The sequence below is a fragment of the Melanerpes formicivorus genome, unplaced genomic scaffold (assembly GCF_026170545.1).
Source record: "Melanerpes formicivorus ecotype bairdi unplaced genomic scaffold, bMelFor1.0.p_v2 SCAF_34, whole genome shotgun sequence".
In the NCBI taxonomy this organism is placed as follows: Eukaryota; Metazoa; Chordata; class Aves; order Piciformes; family Picidae; genus Melanerpes; species Melanerpes formicivorus.
In genome coordinates this window covers 525,237-545,461 of record NW_027142386.1, presented here as the reverse complement: position 1 = coordinate 545,461, position 20,225 = coordinate 525,237, and the positions used below count along the sequence as shown (strand labels likewise).

The 20,225-nt window shown below is 59.7% G+C and overlaps 1 protein-coding gene across 2 annotated transcripts in view; it reads left to right on the top strand.

Annotated features, from left to right (window-relative positions):
* Positions 1-1,236: 1,236 nt before the first annotated feature.
* Positions 1,237-20,225, top strand: part of SBNO2 (strawberry notch homolog 2) — a 77,465-nt gene continuing 58,476 nt past the window's right edge. For both annotated transcript variants that reach the window (XM_068156236.1, XM_068156235.1), the window contains exons 1-3: positions 1,237-1,318; positions 11,902-12,135; positions 15,584-15,663. In XM_068156236.1, coding sequence (XP_068012337.1) covers positions 12,094-12,135; positions 15,584-15,663 — 122 coding nt within the window. In that variant the 5' untranslated portion in view covers positions 1,237-1,318; positions 11,902-12,093. The remainder of the gene's footprint in view (positions 1,319-11,901; positions 12,136-15,583; positions 15,664-20,225) is intronic.

Below are 20,225 nucleotides of genomic sequence, written 5' to 3'. Positions count from 1 at the left end.
ATAGCTCCTGCCCCGTCCTGCAGGTAGGGAAATGGAGGAATGTCCTTTCCTTGCTTTGGGGAGCAGAAGGAGTTGCCAGTGCCCCCCGGGGCTGTGTGTGAGTGATCGATGCCGCTCCACCGCTCCCCTTTCCCTCCCGGAGCGGATGGCTCCGTGCAGGAGGCAGTGAGAGCTGCCTGATCCCTGCCAGCACGGGAAGCGCCCCCGGCTCGGGAGGGTGCAGGTGATGGCTGCTGGCCCTGGAACGGCTGCCCGGAGCCCACCAAAGGCTTGGGGGGGTGGGGGCACAGCCCTGCCCATGCACCAGGGCTCGCTGTGTTCCCTCAGCCCTGGGACCCCCTTCCCATCGCCCCCGGGCCGGCTGCTCTTCCCGCAGCAGGAGCCGGACCCTCCCTCGCCGGCACCCCCCCGGACCCTGGGCGCTTCCTCATCTGCCTCCCCCGTGGACCGGACCCGTTCTCCCCCTGCCCTCGTTCCCCTGCTGTCCCCGGGCCGATTCCGGTCCCTGCCTGTCCCCCAGGCCCGCTGCCGGTTGCCTCGGTCCCGATACCCTCCGGCCCCGGCTGCCCCAGTCCCGATACCCTCCGGCCCCGGCTGCCCCAGTCCGGCTCCTCCCGGCTGCCTATGTCCCCAGGCCTTGCTTTCCTCGGTCCCGGTTCCACGCTGTCGCCGGGGCCTCTTTTCCTAGACTGGTTCACTTGGTTGATCCCGGTTCCCCCCGGTGCCGGTCCCGGCCCCGGCCCCGGCCCCGGCCCCCTCCCATGTCCTGGTTCCCCCCCCCCCCGGTCCCCGGTTCCGGTTTCCTCATTTTCCGGTCCCCCCATATCCCGGATCTCCCCCCATCTCCGGTCCCTGCCCGCCCCCACGTCCCGGTTTCCCCGGTGGCAGATCCTCGCCGGTGCCGGTTCCCCCCGTCCCGGACCTCCCCTGCCCACCCCCCGGTCCCGCTTCCAGTTCCCTGCAGGTTCCGCTCCCCCACCCTGTCCCGGCCCCGGCTCCCCCCACCCTGTCCCGGCCCCGGCTCCCCCCACCCTGTCCCGGCCCCGGCTCCCCCCACCCTGTCCCGGCCCCGGCTCCCCCCACCCTGTCCCGGCCCCGGCTCCCCCCACCCTGTCCCGGCCCCGGCTCCCCCCACCCTGTCCCGGCCCCGGCTCCCCCCACGTGCCGGCTGCCAGCCCCGGCCCCGGCCCCCCCGCGGCCGCCCCCCGCCCACTTCCTCCCGGAAGTCCGCGTGCCCCCAAGATGGCGGCCGCGCGGAACCCGGAAGTGCGGAGCGGCGGCGGCCGCGGGGCGGGAGCCTGAGCCCCCCGGGACACAGGTAAGGGCCGCCCGCCGCCCCCGCCGCCGCTCCTGCTCGCTGGCTGCGCCGGGGCTGCGGGCTCGGAATCCCGGGCCGCTGCCCTCGCCCCCCCGCCCCGCTCCCGTCCCCTCCGCGGGCGAAGAGCTCCGCTCCGGGCGGCCGGGCCTGGCTGGAGGGGGTCCCGGGCAGGGGGTGAACGAGAGCCTCGGCGGGGCCCTGGGGCTGCTCCTCGGGGAAGCCGGGCAGGGGTAGGGGGAGGCCAGCTCCAGCCCCGCGGGTGGGTCGCGGGTGCTCCCCCCACGGGTGGGAGTCTCCCCACGGGCCGGGGGTCGCTGCCCGCCCAGGTCTGTCCCGTTGGGTTCGGAGGGGTCGTTGCGTGTCTCGGCGGAGCGCTGCTCGGGGGGGCTGCGCCGCACAGAGGGGCCGGGGGGTGCTGCGGGGGGAGGCTCATTGTGTGCCGGTCCCGGTTCTGCCCAAGCAAAGACTTCCTCCCCCCCCCCTTCCCCCCATCTCCCTGAGCTCTCTGTGCCTTCCACGGGATCTGAGCAGCGGCAGCAGCAGCTGAGGTGGCAGCAAACCACAAACTTTCGTTTTCCTGCCCTCCTCGCTCGGCCGCCGGGCACCGGGAGCGCCCCGGGGCCGCAGCCTGGAATGCCGCGGGGCTGGGCGCAGGAACCCCCCCGCCGGCTGTGCCCTCGGCTGCCAGGTTGTGCCCGGTGCGGGGCAGCTCTCACGGAGCGGGGGAGAGCCTCTGGACGCAGAGCTGCTGCCGAGAGGCTCTCTGACTGCGGCGCTCTTAGCGGTCGCTGCTGCGCCGGGTTCTTAGCACCGGCGAATCCCAGCAGAGGCTTTGGGAAGCTTCCCCGCTGGACAAGCGACCGTCGAGGGGGGAGGACTGGGGCTCCCGTTTGGCTCTCCCTATTTACAAGGGAAATGCGGCTGGCTTTTGAGGAGCGAGTTCTGCAGGTTCAGCGCCGGGATCCCGCAGCCTGCGGGGGGATGTTTCTGGTTTCTGTGGTGAATTGGTGGGCAGAGAGAGCCCCGCGCAAGGGCCGGCTGCCTTCTGCGGCTTCCAACCTGACGTGGGGCTGGAAACGTCGAGCTCCCTCGGGGCTGAGCTGGCTGGGCAGCCGGGAGGCGGCGGGGGGATGGCTTTAGGTGGGAAATGAGGTGCTAATGCCGCCGGTGTGAGCGGAGGGAAATGCTTTGCTCTCCATAAAGCAGTAAAAGCTTCTGCGGGGCTGATGGAAGCAGGATGTGAGCTGGAGGCTTTGGCAGCCCCAGTTCTCTTCTCACCTCCGCTGCTCGTTCTGGTTGTGGTGGGGTCTCTCTGCTTGGGTTGGGTTTTTACAGCTCCAGTTGTCCTGAAATAAGCCTTTAAAAAAGGGGGGGGAAAAAAACCACCCAAACCCTAATAAAGGAACACCTGGAGGAGCCAAACTGAGCAAAGGGGTCGTGAACTGCTTCTCCTGAAGGAAGAACTCTTGAGCTGGCTGAAGATTGTTTAGTCTGCAGAAGAGGAGGCTGAGAGGGGAGCTCATGGCTCTCCACAGCTCCCTGAGAGCAGGCTGCAGTGAGGTGGGGATTGGGCTCTTCTCCCTAGGGTGGGTTGATAGGAGAGGAAATGGCCTGGAATTGTGCTGGGGAGGTTTAGGTTGGAGATGAGGAAAAAGTTCTTTGCTGCCAGAGTGGTCAGGGCTTGGGAGCAGGCTGCCCAGGGGGGGTGGTGGAGTCCCCATCCCTGGAGGTGATCAAGAAATGTGTGGTGGGGTTGGGTTGCTGGCTGGGCTGGATGTTCTCAGAAGGCTTTTCCAAGCCAAACCATCCTGTGTACAGCTACAATCCTGGCCAAAGCAGCAGCCTGTAAACCCTCTGCAGTCCTGATGAATGGGGAGATTCAGATTGGATGTGGGGAAGAAGTTGTTCCCCAGGAGGGTGGTGAGAGCCTGGCACAGGTTGCCCAGGGAGGTGGTGGAAGCCTCATGCCTGGAGGTGTTTGCAGCCAGGCTGGATGTGGCTGTGAGCAACCTGCTGTGGTGTGAGGTGTCCCTGCCCATGAACTAGATGATCCTTGAGGTCCCTTCCAGCCCTGACAATTCCATGATTCTGTGCCTAGCTTTGGTGCAGTGCAAAGCTGCTGTTGCCCTGGAGTGCCTGGCATGACCTTGCTTAACCTCCCACTCTGCCCAGTGCCAGGGGCTGGAGTTAACAGAGCTGTGCTGGGTGCTGGAGGGGCTTTGTCTAGTTCAACAGTGGCAATTTTCATCAGGGGTTGTTTCAGCAGCAGCTGGGAGGGCTGAGTGAAGGTGAAAAGGGGGCTAGAGGAGAGCTGGGAAGGGACTTTGGACAGGGGCTGGGAGTGCCAGGCTGAGGAACAATGGCTTTGAGCTGGGAGAGGGGAGATTGAGACTGGAGAGGAGGAAGAAATTCTTTCCAGTGAGGCTGGGGAGGACACTGGCACAGGTTGCCCAGGGAGGCTGTGGATGTGTCCTCCCTGGAGGTGTTGAAGGCCAGGCTGGAGCAAGCTGGGCTGGTGGGAGGTGTCCCTGCCCATGGCAGGGGCTTGGACCTGGATGATTTTGAAGGTCCCTTCCAACCCAAACCATTCTCTGCTTCCCTCAGTAGGGTTTTACCTCTTCCTGGGGCCATTCTCCTGCTTCTGCTGGGGTTTCAGGCCAGCTGAAAGAGGAGATGCAGCAGTGACCCCAGGGAAGGTGAGAGGGGACACCACAGCCAGTGTGGTTTGGGGCTTTAAAAGCCTTCTGAAAGATGCTGCTGAGTTCCCACGTGTGGATTTTCCCTGTGCCTGAGCTCACACCTCTGAAATCCCCCCTCTGGGATCAGTGTTGAGCTCCATGCAGCTTCCTCCCACACTTCACCTTTTGCAGGACCCTTCCATCTCCATCAGGAACATCCTTCTGCTGGAAGCTGCTTCATCCTCCCTTCAGCTGCTGCTGATTGGGTGCTGATGCTCTGTGCTTGCTGCATTCCCCACCCACCAGGTCCCCCCCACCCCAGTAATCCCCTGCCAGCTCCAGAACAAAAGCAGCAGGCCCCAGCGCTGTGTTTTGTCACATGGCAGACACGGGACCTGCTGCTCTGCCAGCCCTGACCCTGCCAAGCAGCAGCTGCTCTCCTCCCAGGGATTTCAAACCCCAAAGCACAGGTGGCTACAAATCTCTCTTGCTGTGGAATGTGTTGGGGGTGCCTGAGGCTTGTGTCTCCCTGCTGAAGGGAAAGGTCTTGGGGGTGTCAGTTGGTGACAAACTCCCCAGGAGCCAGCAGTGGTCCCTGAGGGCTGAGCTGCAGCCAGAGCAGCAGCACAGGGAGGGGATTCTGCCCCTCTGCTCTGCTCAGAGCCCACCTGCAGCACTGCCTCCAGTTCTGGGGCCCTCAGCACAAGAAGGACCTGAAGCTGCTGGAGAGGGTCCAGAGGAGGCCACCAAGATGCTCAGAGGGCTGCAGAACCTCCTCTGTGGGGCCAGGCTGGGAGAGTTGGGGCTGTGCAGCCTGGAGAAGAGAAGGCTCCAGAGTGACCTCAGTGCTGCATTTCAGTATCTGAAGGAGATTTACAGGAGAGCTGGGGAGGGACTTTTGACAAGGGCTGGGAGTGCCAGGATGAGAGACAATGGCTGTGAGCTGGGGGAGGGGAGATTGGGACTGGAGAGGAGGAAGAAGTTCTTGAGAATGAGGGTGGGGAGAGCCTGGCACAGGTTGCCCAGGGAGGTTGTGGGTGTCCTCTGCCTGGAGGTGTCCAAGGCCAGGCTGGAAGAGGCCTTGAGCAAGCTGTGCTGGTGGGAGGTGTCCCTGCCCATGGCAGGGGGCTGGAACTGGATCCCCTTCAAGGTCCCTTTCAACCCAACCCATTCAGGGATTCTATGAATTGGCCTTTCTCATGGCTTTTATGATAGATCCCTGCCATGGGGGGACTGCAGTCAAGATGCTGACATGAGTCTGGAGCTGCTGGAACAGTGACACTGCTCTGAGGAGCTCCCTGTGCTGGGGCTGTCATTGGAGGGGGCCCACATCTCCCAGGAGAGCCTTCTGGCCTTCCTGAGGAGTTTCTCAGCATCAAACATCAAATTCTTCAGCCTTTGGTAACACAATCACAGAATCATGGAGTGATAGGGGCTGGAAGGGACCTCTGGAGATCATCTCTAACTCCTCTGCCAGGGCAGGGTCCCCTAGGGGAGGTCACAAAGCAATCACAGAGTGTTAGGGGTTGGAAGGGACCTCTGGAGATCATCTCTAACCCCCCTGCCAGGGCAGGGTCACCTAGGGGAGGTCACAAAGGAATCACAGTGTGTTAGGGGTTGGAAGGGACCTCTGGAGATCATCTCTAACTCCTCTGCCAGGGCAGGGTCCCCTAGGGGAGGTCACAAAGCAATCACAGAGTGTTAGGGAGTGGAGACCCTCAAGTCCAACCCCCTGCCAGAGCAGGATCTCCTCCTCCTTCCTCTGCAGCTACAAGCCTGGCACCCTGACCTGCCTCAGAGTGTGTTGGTTTTCAGCTTCCAGGTTTTTTTCCTGGCCCCTGTTACACTCCAGTTGAAATTTGCCTGCCTGACTTCAAGCCTCCCTGCATGGGACAGCTGATACTTTCTTGTCAAGAGAACTTTTCCCCTCCAGAAAGCTGCCTTTGATTATTGTCATTCCTGTCTGATCTGCACTTCCAGTGAGGAGAAGCCAGCAGGGAAGGGTTGAAGCTCTTCCTTTCACTCTGGGCTCTGGAGGCCAAGCTTGCTCTTTGCCTTCACCACCATTTATCTTGCAAGAGATCTTGGCAGGAAGCTTTGGAACAGGCTCAATTCTCCTTCCCTTTGCCTACAGAAGACCTAATTGCAGCAGTTAATCTGTCAGGGAGCTCCTTTCCCTCTGCAGTCCTGGGCAGGCAGCAGGCTCTGCCCAGTTTCCTGCCCTGTGTTGAGCCTGGCAGGGCTGTGCCCACACAGAGCAAATGTTCCTGAGCTCATCCTTCCCTGCCCAGAGCCCTCAGGAGATCAAGGTGGCTTAAAGTGCTTAGCTTGGGGTGTCCTGAAGTGCTTCTCTTTTCATCACAGATAATGAGTGGCTTAAATTGGTCTTAGCCTCTGTGCCCTGTTGCTGCCCTGGGTTAGAGGGCTTGGCAGGCTTGGGCTGCTGCCTGCTGCTGCAGACACACCAAGGGCCAAGCAGGTGCTGCAAAGGTCTGGAAAGTGCTGAAACCTCTGCCTGAAAGGAGGCCTGGAGGGCAGGGCTGGGGAGGAGCAGCTGAGGGAGCTGGGGGGTGTTAAGCCTAGAGAGGAGGAGGCTGAGGGAGACCTCATTGCTCTCTGCAGCTCCCTGAGAGGAGGCTGCAGTGAGGTGGGGGTTGGGCTCTGCTCCCTTAGGCTCAGGTGATAGGAAGAGAGGAAATGGTCTGGAATTGTGCCAGGAGAGGTTTAGGTGGGAGATAAGGAGCAATTTGTTTGCTGCCAGAGTGGTCAGGGCTTGGCACAGGCTGCCCAGGGAGGTGGTGGAGTCCCCGTGCCTGGAGGTGTTCAGGAACCCTGTGACCATGGCACCTGGGGCCCTGGTGGGGTTGGGTTGGATGATCTTGGAAGGCTTTTCCAACCTTAATGATTCTCAGGATTCCTTGCTCCTCATCTGCCTAGGATCAGGATTCTCTGTAGCTCACTCAGATGCTGCTTTGAAGTTGTCTGCACCAAACTCCTGTTGCATGGAGCCCTTCTGCCCTCCTCTGGTTTCAGAGGGGGAGGTGAATGAGAGGTGGCTTTGAGTGAGGTGGTTTAAGACAAGAGCAAGTGGCCTCAGGTGGCAGCAGGGGAGCTTCAGGTGGAACATTAGAAGAAACTTTCTTCACTGGAAGGGTTCTCAAAAGACTGGAGCAGGCTGCACAAGGAGGGGGGCCTGGATCCCCATCCCTGGAGGGGGCCTGGATCCCCATCCCTGGAGGGGGCCTGGATCCCCATCCCTGGAGGGGCTGAAAAGCCTCAGAGGTGCAGTGCTGAGGGCCATGGTTTAGCACCAGCCCTGGTCAGGTTAGAGATGGTTGGACTGGATGATCTTGAAGGTCACTGGATGGTCTTAAAGGGCTGTTCCAACCAGAACAGTTCTCTGAAGTGCATCCAGTCAGGCTCTCCTCAGGCAGTTCCTGGTGAGGAACCAACTTTGGATCCTTTGCCTTTGGGCTATAAATTCTCCAGTTAGGAGCAGTGGAGAGCTGGAGTGAGTCACCCACAGCATTCTCTGCTTCTTCCTTAGCTTCTGCTTTCAAGTCCTTTCTAAATGGACTTGGAATTCCTTTTCCAGCAGTGCTGAATTTTGCTCTGCAAAGAGCTGGATTTGCCTCCTGGAAGTGAAGCTGCAGGCAGTGGGGAGAAGCTAAAAAATGGCTTTGCCTTCCCTGATTTGCCTCACCCACAGGGAAAAGGTTGGATGCTTCTGCAGTGCTGGGTGTTTGTGCTCAGGCACTGACTTCTGCCTGCTTGCTCCTGTTCCAAGAAGGATTCAGCCTCCTGGTAGCTCCAGGGACCATGCCTGGATCACAGAATCCCAGAATGGCTCAGGTTGGAAGGGACCTCAGAGGTCATCTGCTCCAAGCCCACAGCCATGGGCAGGGACACCTCTCAGCCAGCCTTGGTTGCCCAAGGCCTCATCCAGCCTGGCCTTGAACACCTTCCAGGGAGGAGGCAGCCACAGCCTCCCTTGGGCAGCCTGTGCCAGAGCCTCACCGCTCTCAACTGCAGAACTTCTTCCTCAGCTCCACTCTAACCCTGCTCTGCCTCAGCTTCAAACCATTCCCCTGGCTCAGACCCCCTCATGTGAAGTCCCTCTGCAGCCTTCCTGCAGGATGCCTTCAGGTCCTGGCAGGCAGCTCTGAGGTCCCCCTGGAGCCTTCTCCTCTCCAGGCTGAGCACCCCCAGCTCCCTCAGCCTGTGCTCACAGCAGAGCTGCTCCAGCCCTTGGCTCATCCTTGTGGCCTCCTCTGGCCTCACTCCAGCAGCTCTGTGTCCCTCTCATGCTGGAGGACCCCAGAGCTGGAGGCAGTGTTGGAGGTTGGGTTTCAGGAGGGTAGATCCTTGCTTCCCTCCCCTGGTTTTCCTATTTCTCTGGGTGAGTCACTGTGGGTGGCAGTGATGGAGGCTCTGATTCATAGAATCAGAATTCATTGGGTTGCCAAAGCCCTCTAAGATCCTTGAGTCCAACCATCAACCCAACCCCACCATGGCCAGCAAACCATGCCCCCAGGTGCCATGGCCACAGGTTTCTTGCACACCTTCCGGGGATGGGGACTCCACCACCTCCCTGGGCAGCCTTTGCCAATCCCTGAACCCTTCCCATCTCCTCCCTCAGTCTAAACTGTCCAAAACCAGGGCAAGGAGAAGCAGTAAAGAGGAACTTGAAGCTAGCTTGGCTCCTGAGGTACAAAAGTGGAAGCCTACAAGAAAGCTGGGGAGGGACTTTTGGGGGTGTCAGGGAGTGATGGGACTGGGGGGGATGGGAAAAAAACCCAGAAATGGGGAGATTGAGATTGGCTGAAGAAGCTCCTCCCCATGAGGGTGGTGAGAGCCTGGCACAGGCTGCCCAGGGAGGTGGTGGAAGCCTCCTGCCTGGAGGTGTTTGCAGCCAGGCTGGAGGTGGCTGTGAGCAACCTGCTGTGGTGTGAGGTGTCCCTGCCTGTGGCAGGGGTTTGGAGCTGGCTGAGCCTTGAGGTCCCTTCCAACCCTGACAGTTCTCTGGTTCTAAAAGTGGCTTTTCAGAGTTCCCCAGGCCAGCTTCCCATTGCTTTGGGCTCGGTGTCTTCAGCTGAGTTCTGCAGAATTGCCTCCCCTGGGTGCCCTGCTGCTGTTCCCTGGCAGCAGTGGGTGGAGTGGGGCAGGGGCAGGAGGCTTGGCACTCCCTCCCTGCTCCCTGGGTGTGGGTGGGAGCCAGTCTGCAGCAGGAGAAGGAACTGCAGCAGATTGCTGAGGTCTTTGGGGCATTGTCCAGTGAGTGGTGAGAGGCTGAGCTCTGGCTGGGGGGTGCCTGCCTCTTGCTTCCCTGCTTGTCTCCCTTTCATGGAGGCACTTGAAAATGCACCAGCAAGGGCTGAGGCACTGCTGGAGGAAGTGCTCACAGCTCCAGCAGCTCCAAGGGGTTGTCCTCACCTCTGCTGCTGGCAGATCCCCTTGAGCAACCAAGCCCTGGCCCACACCTCCCAGAGCACCTCATGGTGTTGCTCAAATCAGAACCTGGCTGCTGCAGGGCTCATCCCATAGGCTTCTGAGGAGCTCAGGCTGTTAGGAGGTGGAATTTGTGCTCTGTGGCCTCTGGGTGTGATGAACTGTGCAGGAATTCCAGCCTGAGGCTGCTCCTGGGCTGGGTAGCAAAGCCCTGAGTAAACCCAGTGGGATTGAAACTGTTCCTGCAGCTTCATCAGAAGAACTTCTGCTACCATCAGGCTGCTCAGCACCCAGGGAACCCCCTTGAGGATTGAACCTGGGGCTGCTGAGCCACCAAGGAGGGCTGTGTGCAGGGCTGTGTGCAGGGCTGTGTGCAGGGCTGTGTCATCCCTGCCTGCATGCCCAGCAGATCAATTTGCTCTTAGCACCACTTGGCAGAAGGAAAAATGGCTGAAGGTGTGGAAGTTTGGAAGCTTCTTAGGGTTTGGGGGCTCCTGTATGCTCTGTCCCAGCTTGTCCCAGGGGCTGCTCTGCTCCTCTTGAGCCTTCCTCTCCTTGAAGAGAGCTGCTGGTAGCAGGGACCTTGGCTTTGGTGAGTCTGGGAACTTCTCTGCTTGGCTGGAGGCACTCTCAGGTGTAAGCACTCTTGGCTGTATCTCAGCAGCTTCTACAGGTTGGGATTTGGGATGGTTTTTGTGGTGATTGGAGAGGCTTTGGAGCAGGGAGATGGACGAAAAGTCCAATCCAGTGATTTATTTGGAGCTTTGGGATGGTTTGGATCCCTGAATAGAGGGGGGACTGAGACTGGAGATGAGGAAGGAATTGTTGAGAGTGAGGGTGGGGAGAGGCTGGCACAGAGAAGGCCCCAGGGAGACCTCAGAGCAGCCTTCAAGTACCTGAAGGGGCTCCAGGAGAGCTGGGGAGGGAGTTTGGACGAGGGCTGGGAGTGACAGGATGAGAGACAATGGCTGTGAGCTGGGAGAGGGGAGGCTGAGACTGGAGATGAGGGAGAAATTGTTGGAAGTGAGGGTGGGGAGAGCCTGGCACAGGTTGCCCAGGGAGGCTGTGGCTGTCCCTTCCCTGGAGGTGCTCAAGACCAGGCTGGATGAGGCCCTGAGCAGCCTGGGCTGGGGGGAGGTGTCTCTGCCCATGGCAGGGGGTTGGAACTGGAGGATCTCTGAGGTCCCTTCCAGCTGAAGCCATTCCCTGCCAGGTCAGAGCAGCCTTGTGCCAGCTGTCACCAGCGGCTGTGTTGTGCTTCCCCTAGGGACAGCTCCTGCGTCCTGGTCCCTTCGTCTCTTTCGTCTCCCCACAGCTCTCCAGGCCGTGGGAAAGCAAAGCTCAGCCTCCCTGAACCCACTGCTGGCCACTTGCTGGGGGGGAAGTTGCCTTCTGCTCCACAGCCCCACCCTGATGAGCCACAGCTTTCATCCAGCACAGCCTTGGGAGCTGATGTCAGCCCTGGGCCATCCCAGGCGCTGCTCCCTCCTGGGCTCAGCTAAGAGAGGGGAACCACAGAGTGCTTGGCCCGGGGCTGATGATTTCATTCAGGCTGGAAGCCTGAGTCTTGGGAAGGCTTTTGTGTGCCCAGAGTTCCTTAGAGGAGCAGAGGAATCATCAGGCTCTGATCTCCACCCAAAAGTCCTCTGAACCAGGGGCCTTAGCCAGGTGACTTCTCAGCAGGGGGTTTGGTGGCAGCCTCTCAGAGACTCATGGAGTGGGTTGGGTTGGAAGGGACCTCGAAGATCATCCAGCTCCAACCCCCTGCCATGGGCAGGGACACCTCCCACCAGCCCAGCTTGCTCAAGGCCTCATCCAGCCTGGCCTTGGACACCTCCAGGGAGGGGACAGCCACAGCCTCCCTGGGCAGCCTGTGCCAGGCTCTCCCCACCCTCACTCTGAAGGATTTGTTCCTCATCTCCAGTCTCAATCTTTCCTCTCCCAGCTCAAAGCCATTGTCACTCCCAGCCCTTGTCCAAAGTCCTTCCCCAGCTCTCCTGGAGCCTCTTCAGGTCCTGGCAGGCTGCTCTGAGGTCTCCCTGCAGCCTTCTCTTCTCCAGGCTGAGCAGCTCCAGCTCTCAGAGGCGATCTCTGGAGATCCCTTCCAAGCCCTGCCACTCTCTGATCCTGTGTGAGCCAAGCAAATTCCTGCTCTCCAAGGCAGCTGCAGCCGTGGCAGCTGCTGCTGGTGCTCTGCAGGGTGCTTGCAGTGGGGCAGGAGAAGCTGTGCTTAAATCCAGGGCTCTGGGGGAGTTCCAGGTGTGGTGACATTTGAGAAGCCTCTTTCCCAGGAAAATCCTCTCTTTTGTGGAGAGGCAGCAGGCATTGCAGAGCAGGCTGAGCTCTGTTTGCTGACCTCTCAGCTGCCTTTGCTTGGGTTTTTTTTTCCCCTTCCTCTCCCCCTCCCCTTCCACAGAAGGTAAATCTGCTTTGTTTTTGTTTGTTCCCCCCCCATAGGACATGGTGCAGGGTGAAGAGCACAGATAAAGAACCTTCCAGCGCTGCTCTAGCCTCTTGTCCCCCCCCTGCCCTGAGGACTTCATGCAGCAGCAGGACACAGGCTGATGCCCTCAGCACACCCTGCCATGGAGGGGGGGGCAGAACTACCCCCAGCACCAGCACCAGCAGCCTGGCAGCACCCTCTACAGCATGCCCGGGCTCCGCTCCCAGCTCGCCGTGCCAGCCATGGAGGTGAGGGCTGGGGGCAGGGGCTGCGGGTGGGCAGCCCTGGGGGCAGAGCCCTGGGGGCAGGGGCTGTGGGAGGGCAGCCCTGGGGGCAGGGGCTGTGGGAGGGCAGCCCTGGGGGCAGGGGCTGCAGGTGGCCCTGAGGCAGAGGCCTGGGGGCAGGGGGCTGAGGGAGGGCGGCCCTGGGGGCAGGGGGCTGAGGGAGGGCAGCCCTGGGGGCAGGGGCTGCAGGTGGCCCTGGGGCAGAGGCCTGGGGGCAGAGGCTGCGGGTGGCCCCGGGGCAGAGGCTGCAGGAGGGCGGCCCTGGGGGGTAGAGGCTGTGGGGGGGCCCTGGGGGGCAGGGGCTGCAGGTGGCCCTGGAGGCAGAGCCCTGGGGGCAGAGGCTGTGGGAGGGCAGCCCTGGGGGCAGAGGCTGTGGGAGGGCAGCCCTGGGGGCAGGGGGCTGCGGGCGGCTGGTCCTGGGGGCAGGGGGCTGCGGGAGGGCGGCCCTGGGGGGCAGAGGCTGTGGGGGGCCCTGGGGGGCAGAGGCTGCAGGTGGCCCTGGAGGCAGAGGCCTAGGGGCAGAGGCTGCGGGAAGGCAGCCCCGGGGGCAGGGGCTGTGGGTGGCCCTGGGGGGCAGGGGCTGTGGGAGGGCAGCCCTGGGGGCAGGGGCTGTGGGTGGCCCTGGGGGGCAGAGGCTGCAGGAGGGCGGCCCTAGGGGGCAGGGGCTCTGGGAGGCCTCAGGGCAGGGGCTCTGGGAGGCCTCAGGGCAGAGGCTCTGGGAGGCCATGGGGCAGAGCACTGCAGCCCTGGCTGTGGTGGGTTGAGATTTCTCCCCCCCCCCCAGCATTTACCTTTGCCAGCCCAGCCCAGGTGGGAGCAAATGAGAGCTGCATTGACAGGCAGAACTCCAACCTGCCATGGAGGGCAATCAGTGTGTGCAAACCATTTACAGTATTTACAATTAATAAAGAGCATGAGGACCCTCCCCTGGTCAAAGACCTGCCCAGACCCCCACCCCCCCTCCCCTTATACAAAAGGGAGAAAGGAGCAGAGAGAAGTTAATGCCAGAGCAGCACAGCCAAGGCCAAGGAGAAGTGAGTTAGGATCTCTCCAGAGCCAAGCAGCAAGAAGAGAAGGGAGAACTGTTTTGACACAGCCAATCTTCTGGTAGATCTCTCTCCAGTGGGGTTGTTTGGAGTGATCTTTGGTTCCCTTTTCACACCCAGTAATGATTTGTTTACATTTTACTCCTTTTCTGCTCAAGAGCTGTGAAAAGATTTTTCAAGGCATAGCCTAAAACCACCCCAGTGGCACAGCCTGGGGAGTCCCTGTGTGTGGGACAGGAGCTGGCAGCCAGGCTTTCCCAGGCAGCTGTCCAGGGCCATGAAGCATTGCTTGGGAGTGCTGGAGGGCTGAGGTGGCTCTGGCTGCTGCCTTTTGAAGTGGGAGGAGGAGAGCAAGGCTGTGTTTGAAGCAGTGCCTGTGCCCGAGCTGGATGGTGCCAGGCTGCTTGGGAAGGGTTTACACAGGGCTGCAAACTTCCCTGCTGCTCTTGCTGGGGGCAGCTGTGCCCTTTTGGAGGGTGGCAGAGGTGAGCAGGGCTCTGTTTGGCCTTGGCCAAGCCCCTGATGCCTTTGTTCTCTGAGCAAACCCCTACCCAGAACCACAGAGAGTCAGCTGGGAAGGGACTCCCCCCCTCTGCTCAGCTCTGGGGAGACCCCACCTGGAGTACTGTGTCCAGTTCTGGAGCCCCTATGACAAGAGGGATGTGGAGGTGCTGGAAGGTGTCCAGAGCAGGGCCAGGAGGATGAGCAGAGGGCTGGAGCTGCTCTGCTGTGAGGACAGACTGAAGGAGTTGGGGCTGTTCAGTCTGCAGAAGAGAAGGCTCCCAGGTGACCTCATTGTGGCCTTCCAGTATCTGAAGGGGGCTACAGGAAGGCTGGGGAGGGACTGCTCAGGATGTCAGGGAGTGACAGGACTAGGGGGAATGGAATGAAGCTGGAGGTGGGGAGATTCAGGCTGGAGGGGAGGAGGAAGTTCTTCCCCATGAGAGTGGTGAAGCCCTGGAATGGGTTGTCCAGGGAGGTGCTTGGGGCCCTGTCCCTGGAGGTGTTTAAGGCCAGGCTGGATGAGGCTCTGGGCAGGCTGATCTAGTGTGGGGTGTCCCTGCCCATGGCAGGGGGGTTGGAACTGGGTGATCCTTGTGGTCCCTTCCAACCCTGACTGATACTATGATACTATCACCTCAAGGATCATCTGGTCCAAGCTTTCTGGGTCACAGCCTGGTTGAAGAGAGCTGGCCCAGCCCAGCACCCTGCCAGGCTGAGTCCTCAGACTGGGGAGAACAGCTGACAAGTTCCTGCAGCTTTCTCTTTCTAGCTCTTGCTTGAGTTTTGCCTGCTTGTAGGGCTTAGAGAGGTTCCAAAGAGGCTGTGCCACTGTGATTCAGGCCTGAGCTATCCTTGCTTTGGCCACAGGAAAGGCCAGCAGGAAGAGTGATCTGTACCTGAGTAATGAGATCCTGAGCTGTTTGCATGCCTGCACCGGGGCAGGCCGAGCTGAGAGCTTCCTGTTGGTGGTGGAGCTTGTGCAGGAAGGTGGGAGGACAAAAGGAGAAGGATGTTTTGGGGTGCTGACCCCCACAGGCACATTTCAGCTTCACTGCATTGGTGCTTCCTGCCTGCAGAGACTGAGATCAAAGGGCTGGGCGGGGGGAGTGACCCTCTTGGGCTCCTGAGGACAGGAAGATAGGTTCAGAAGCTGGGGTGCAGCAAGGAGAGTGTGGCCAGCAGGGCTAGGGAGGTTCTCCTCTCCCTCTGCTCTGCCCTGCTGAGACCACACCTTGGAATACTGTGCCCAGTTTGGGGCTCCCCAGTTCAAGGGGGACAGAGACCTGCTGGAGAGAGTCCAGCAGAGGCTGTGAGGATGATGAAGGAACTGGAACAACTCTGCTGAGAGCCCTGGGGGTGGTTAGGCTGGAGAGGAGAAGGCTGAGAGGGGGTCTGATCAATGTCTCTCAATGTCTGAGGGGTGGGGGCAGGAAGGTGCCAGGCTCTGTTTGGTGGTGCCCAGGGATAGGATAAGCTGCAGTGGGTACAAGCTGGAACCCAGGAGGCTCCACCTCAACATGAGAAATGTCTTGGATGTGAGGGTGCTGGAGGCCTGGAGCAGGCTGCCCAGAGAGGTTGTGGAGCCTCCTTCTCTGGGGGCTTTCAGGCCCCACCTGGCTGTGTTCCTGTGTGCCCTGCCCTGGGGGCTGCTGCTTTGGCCAGGGGAGGTTGGACTCAATGATCTCTGGAGGTCTCTTCCAAGCCCTCCCATTCTGTGGCTCTGTGATTTGTCCTCTGGGACCCCTGGAGAGCCACTTCTGCTCATGGAGGCACTCAGGGGAGAGAGGTGCTGAGGCTGGCCTGGGCTGTGTGGCTGCAGGCAGCTGTGGCAGACCTCTGACTCTTCTGCTTTCTCCTTTCAGAGCTCCATGCTGGCTGCCGACTCCTGGAGTAGCTGCTACCCTGCCACCTTCCCAGCCTCCTCTTTCCCCAGTGAAAACCAGTGAGTGCCCTTCTCCTTCCTCTAATTCCCTCCTGCTCTTGCCCACCCTGTGGTTCAGCTGCTCCTTTGCTGCTTCCCTTGCTTGTTTTCCTGCTGGGGCAGAAATCATTGCGTCACACTCGGCCTGTGGCACAGCAGCAACTGCTGCAGCTTGGGGGGAAACCAAACAGAGCAAACCAACAGAGGCAGCAAAAAGCTTGAAGGAGATCAAACCAACCAACAAACCAGAGACAAACTCTGCTTTCTGGTAAACCTGGGGGCTGCCAGTGGGAAGGAACAGCCTGGGTTTAGCCTAAGGGAGGTCCTAAAACCACCTCAGTCAGGCTGAGCAAAGCCATCCTGTCGGCTCCAAGCTCTCTTGGCATGGTTGCATCGGTGCCTGCTGAGCTAAAAAAGGCTTCCTGGTGGTGTTGGAGGTTGTTCAGGGGGGTGGGAAGACAAAAGGAGAAGGGTGTTTTGGGGTGGTCACCTCCACCAGGTGGTTTTCAGCCAGGTGGTGAAGGCAGGGAAAAAGGTCTCATAGGTACTGGGTTGAAGATTCATGGGGGAAAGGACATCAGGCTGCTGGAGTGGGGCTGGAGGAGGCCACAAAGATGAGCAGAGGGCTGGAGAACCTCTCCTGTGGGGACAGGCTGAGGAGTTGGGGAGAAGAGAAAGCTCCAGGGAGACCTCAGAGCAGTCTTCCAGTGCCTGAAGGGATCCTGCAGGAAAGCTGGGGAGGGACTCTTGGGGAGTGACAGGGTGAGGGACTACTTTGAGCTGGGAGAGGGGAGACTGAGACTGGAGATGAGGAAGAGATTGTTGAGAGTGAGGGTGGGGAGAGCCTGGCACAGGCTGCCCAGGGAGGCTGTGGCTGCCTCCTGCCTGGAGGTGTGCAAGGCCAGGCTGGATGAGGCCCTGAGCAGCCTGGGCTGGGGGGAGGTGTCCCTGCCCATGGCAGGGAGCTGGCTGATCTTTGAGGTCCCTTCCAACCCAACCCATTGTGTGATTCAGTGCCTGTGCTCTGAGCTGGCTCTGATTGGAAGCTGAGGGTACTTCTGGAGCACGATTCCTGTAAATTCCTCTTGGTTGAATCCTCAGGAGAGCTGTAACAGAATTTCTGTTTTGCTGTATTGAACCACAAGATTAGATTGTGTTTATCTCTTGTCTTGGGGCTTGTGTTTTGGGGGAATTGGGGCCCTTTCTCTCTCTCTGCCTCCCTCCTTTCTCTCTCCCTCTCTCTCTGCCTCCCTCCTTTCTCTCTCCCTCTCTCTCTGCCTCCCTCCTTTCTCTCTCCCTCTCTCTCTGCCTCCCTCCTTTCTCTCTCCCTCTCTCTCTGCCTCCCTCCTTTCTCTCTCCCTCTCTCTCTGCCTCCCTCCTTTCTCTCTCCCTCTCTCTCTGCCTCCCTCCTTTCTCTCTCCCTCTCTCTCTGCCTCCCTCCTTTCTCTCTCCCTCTCTCTCTGCCTCCCTCCTTTCTCTCTCCCTCTCTCTCTGCCTCCCTCCTTTCTCTCTCCCTCTCTCTCTGCCTCCCTCCTTTCTCTCTCCCTCTCTCTGCCTCCCTCCTTTCTCTCTCCCTCTCTCTGCCTCCCTCCTTTCTCTCTCCCTCTCTCTGCCTCCCTCCTTTCTCTCTCCCTCTCTCTGCCTCCCTCCTTTCTCTCTCCCTCTCTCTGCCTCCCTCCTTTCTCTCTCCCTCTCTCTGCCTCCCTCCTTTCTCTCTCCCTCTCTCTGCCTCCCTCCTTTCTCTCTCCCTCTCTCTGCCTCCCTCCTTTCTCTCTCCCTCTCTCTGCCTCCCTCCTTTCTCTCTCCCTCTCTCTGCCTCCCTCCTTTCTCTCTCCCTCTCTCTGCCTCCCTCCTTTCTCTCTCCCTCTCTCTGCCTCCCTCCTTTCTCTCTCCCTCTCTCTGCCTCCCTCCTTTCTCTCTCCCTCTCTCTGCCTCCCTCCTTTCTCTCTCCCTCTCTCTGCCTCCCTCCTTTCTCTCTCCCTCTCTCTGCCTCCCTCCTTTCTCTCTCCCTCTCTCTGCCTCCCTCCTTTCTCTCTCCCTCTCTCTGCCTCCCTCCTTTCTCTCTCCCTCTCTCTGCCTCCCTCCTTTCTCTCTCTGCCTCCCTCCTTTCTCTCTCTGCCTCCCTCCTTTCTCTCTCTGCCTCCCTCCTTTCTCTCTCTGCCTCCCTCCTTTCTCTCTCTGCCTCCCTCCTTTCTCTCTCTGCCTCCCTCCTTTCTCTCTCTGCCTCCCTCCATTTGCTCTGCTTTTTACCCCTCACTTCCTTCCTGTTGCTTGAGGCAATGCTGCTGGGAACAATGCAGCCTTGGTCCTGCAAGGACATGCCTTCCTCCAGCACAAATGGAAACTTGTTGACTCTGCTGCAGTTGCTTTTGGAGATGGAGCTCATTGCAAGGTTTGTTTGCTCCAGGATTGATTTAGCCAAAGCTCCACCTTGAGCCTCCTGCTCTTCATAACCTGGGAACTGTAAAAATGACCTTGCAGGGGGAATTTTTCCCTGTCTCTATGGAGTGGACTCCTAAAGAGTCTTCTCTTTTTGGGTTGGAAAGCTGCAGCTGAATCTTCTTTTTCTCATCATGGGATGGATCAGGTTGGAAGGGACCCTAGAGATCATCTCCTCCAACCTCCCCACCTTGAGCAGGGACACCTCTCAACTAGGCTCAGCTGCTCAAGGCCTCTTCCAACCTGGCCTTGAGTATGCCCCCAGGGAGGAGGCAGCCACAACCTCCCTGGGCAGCCTGCTCCTGAGTCTCACCACCCTCATACTGAAGAAGTTCTTTCTCATCTCCAGTCTAACCCTGCTCTCCCTCAGCTTCAAACCATTCCCCCTTGGCCCATCTCTAGACACTCTCATGAAAAGGCTCTCTGCAGCCTTCCTGTAGGATCCCTGCAGCTATTGGAAGGCAGCTCTAAGGTTCCCCCCTAGCCCTGAAGCACTTTTTAGGTGGCTCTAGGGTGTTGCAGGTAGGAATCCTGGGAGGGATTGAGGGATGGGAAGATGGAAGAGTGTTGGAAAGCAGAAAAATGCAGCTGGCAGTGGAGTGAGTGCAAGGTGAGCTTTAAAGCCTGGGCAGAAGAAACCTCATTTGCCAGTGGCTGTGTTTGGCCCTGGCTCATCCTCAGCAGCTGCTTTGTCCTGGAGCAGGTTTTTCCTGTTCTCTTTTCAGGACTCCACTTCTCCATGCTAGGGCATTTCTGTGAAAGCAAAGGAAAGCTTCCCCCTCCTTATGCTTTCAGCTGCTCTTCATCTGAAAACCCAAATGTAAACAGTCTGTTAAAAGCTTCTGGGAGAGCAGAGGGAGGGAGGGAGCTGCAGGTGACCTGCAGGGAGGAGCTGGAGCTCAGCTCATGGCTGAGGCTGAGCTGGGCTCTCTTTGTGCTGTGGCTTCCAAGGTGTTCCTTGCTCCAGGCAATTCTGGGTCACTCCAGTTGGGCTGTTGGGCCTTGAGCAGCCTGGTCTAGGGGGAGGTGTCCCTGCCCATGGCTGGGGGGGTTGGAACTGGCTGAGCTTTGAGGTCCCTTCCAACCCAACCCATTCCATGACTCTATGATAATCCCTTGCTGGACTCTCACCTGCAGCAAGGGACAGGAGAAGAGGAAACAGCCTCAGGTTGTGCCAGGGGGGGTTCAGGCTGGAGATTAGGAAAAATCTCTTCCCAGCAAGGGCTCTCAGGCACTGGCAGAGGCTGCCCAGGGAGCTGCTGGAGTCCCCAGCCCTGGAGGGGTTTCAAAGCTGTAGGGCTGAGGGCTGTGGGGCTGAGGGCTGTGGTTTAGTGGCAGTGGCTGAGCAGCAGTGGTGGATTGTGAGCTCCAGTTGGGCTGTTGGGCCTTGAGCAACCTGCTCTAGGGGGAGGTGTCCCTGCCCATGGCAGGGGGGGTTGGAACTGGCTGAGCTTTCAGGTCCCTTCCAGCCCAACCCATTCTGTGATGCTATGAAAATAACACAACCAGAGCTGAGCATTCTGCAGCAGCTGAGGCCAGGCAGGTTGGGGCTGTCCTTAGTCTCCTTCCTGTGACCTTCACTGGTCCAGAGCCCTCATGAGGAGCTGGTGAAAGAGAAGCTGCTGTTCACTGCTGTGGTGAGGAGAGCTTTTGCCTGCCCTGGTTAAGTTTGTGCAGTGGTGGCCAAGCTCTGTCCTGGTTCAGGGTGGGCAGCGAGAGCGCAGCGCTTCCAGCCTGAGAGGCAAGGGGAGAGGCCTCTCCCTGTGTGCAAATGCAGCATTCCCAGGATTTCTGCACAGATTGGAACATGCCTGGCCAGATCAGGAGGAGCCAGGAGTCAGCAGCTGGCTTGTCAGAGCCAGCTCCTGTTTTCCATGGTGCTCCCATGGGGTCGGGTCCCTGTCCTGCTGCATCTGCAGGAGGTCAAAGTGAGAGCGCTGAAGGGGAGGAAAGGCAGAAGAAGGGAGGAGCTCTTCCTTCTCTGAGGCTCTTATCACAGAATCAGAGAATGGGAGGGGTTGGAAGGGACCTCTGGAGATCATCCAGTCCAACCCCCCTGCCAGAGCAGAGTCACCCAGGGCAGGTCCCAGAGGAACACAGCCAGGTGTGGGGCTTGAAAGCCTGCAGAGAAGGAGACTCCACAA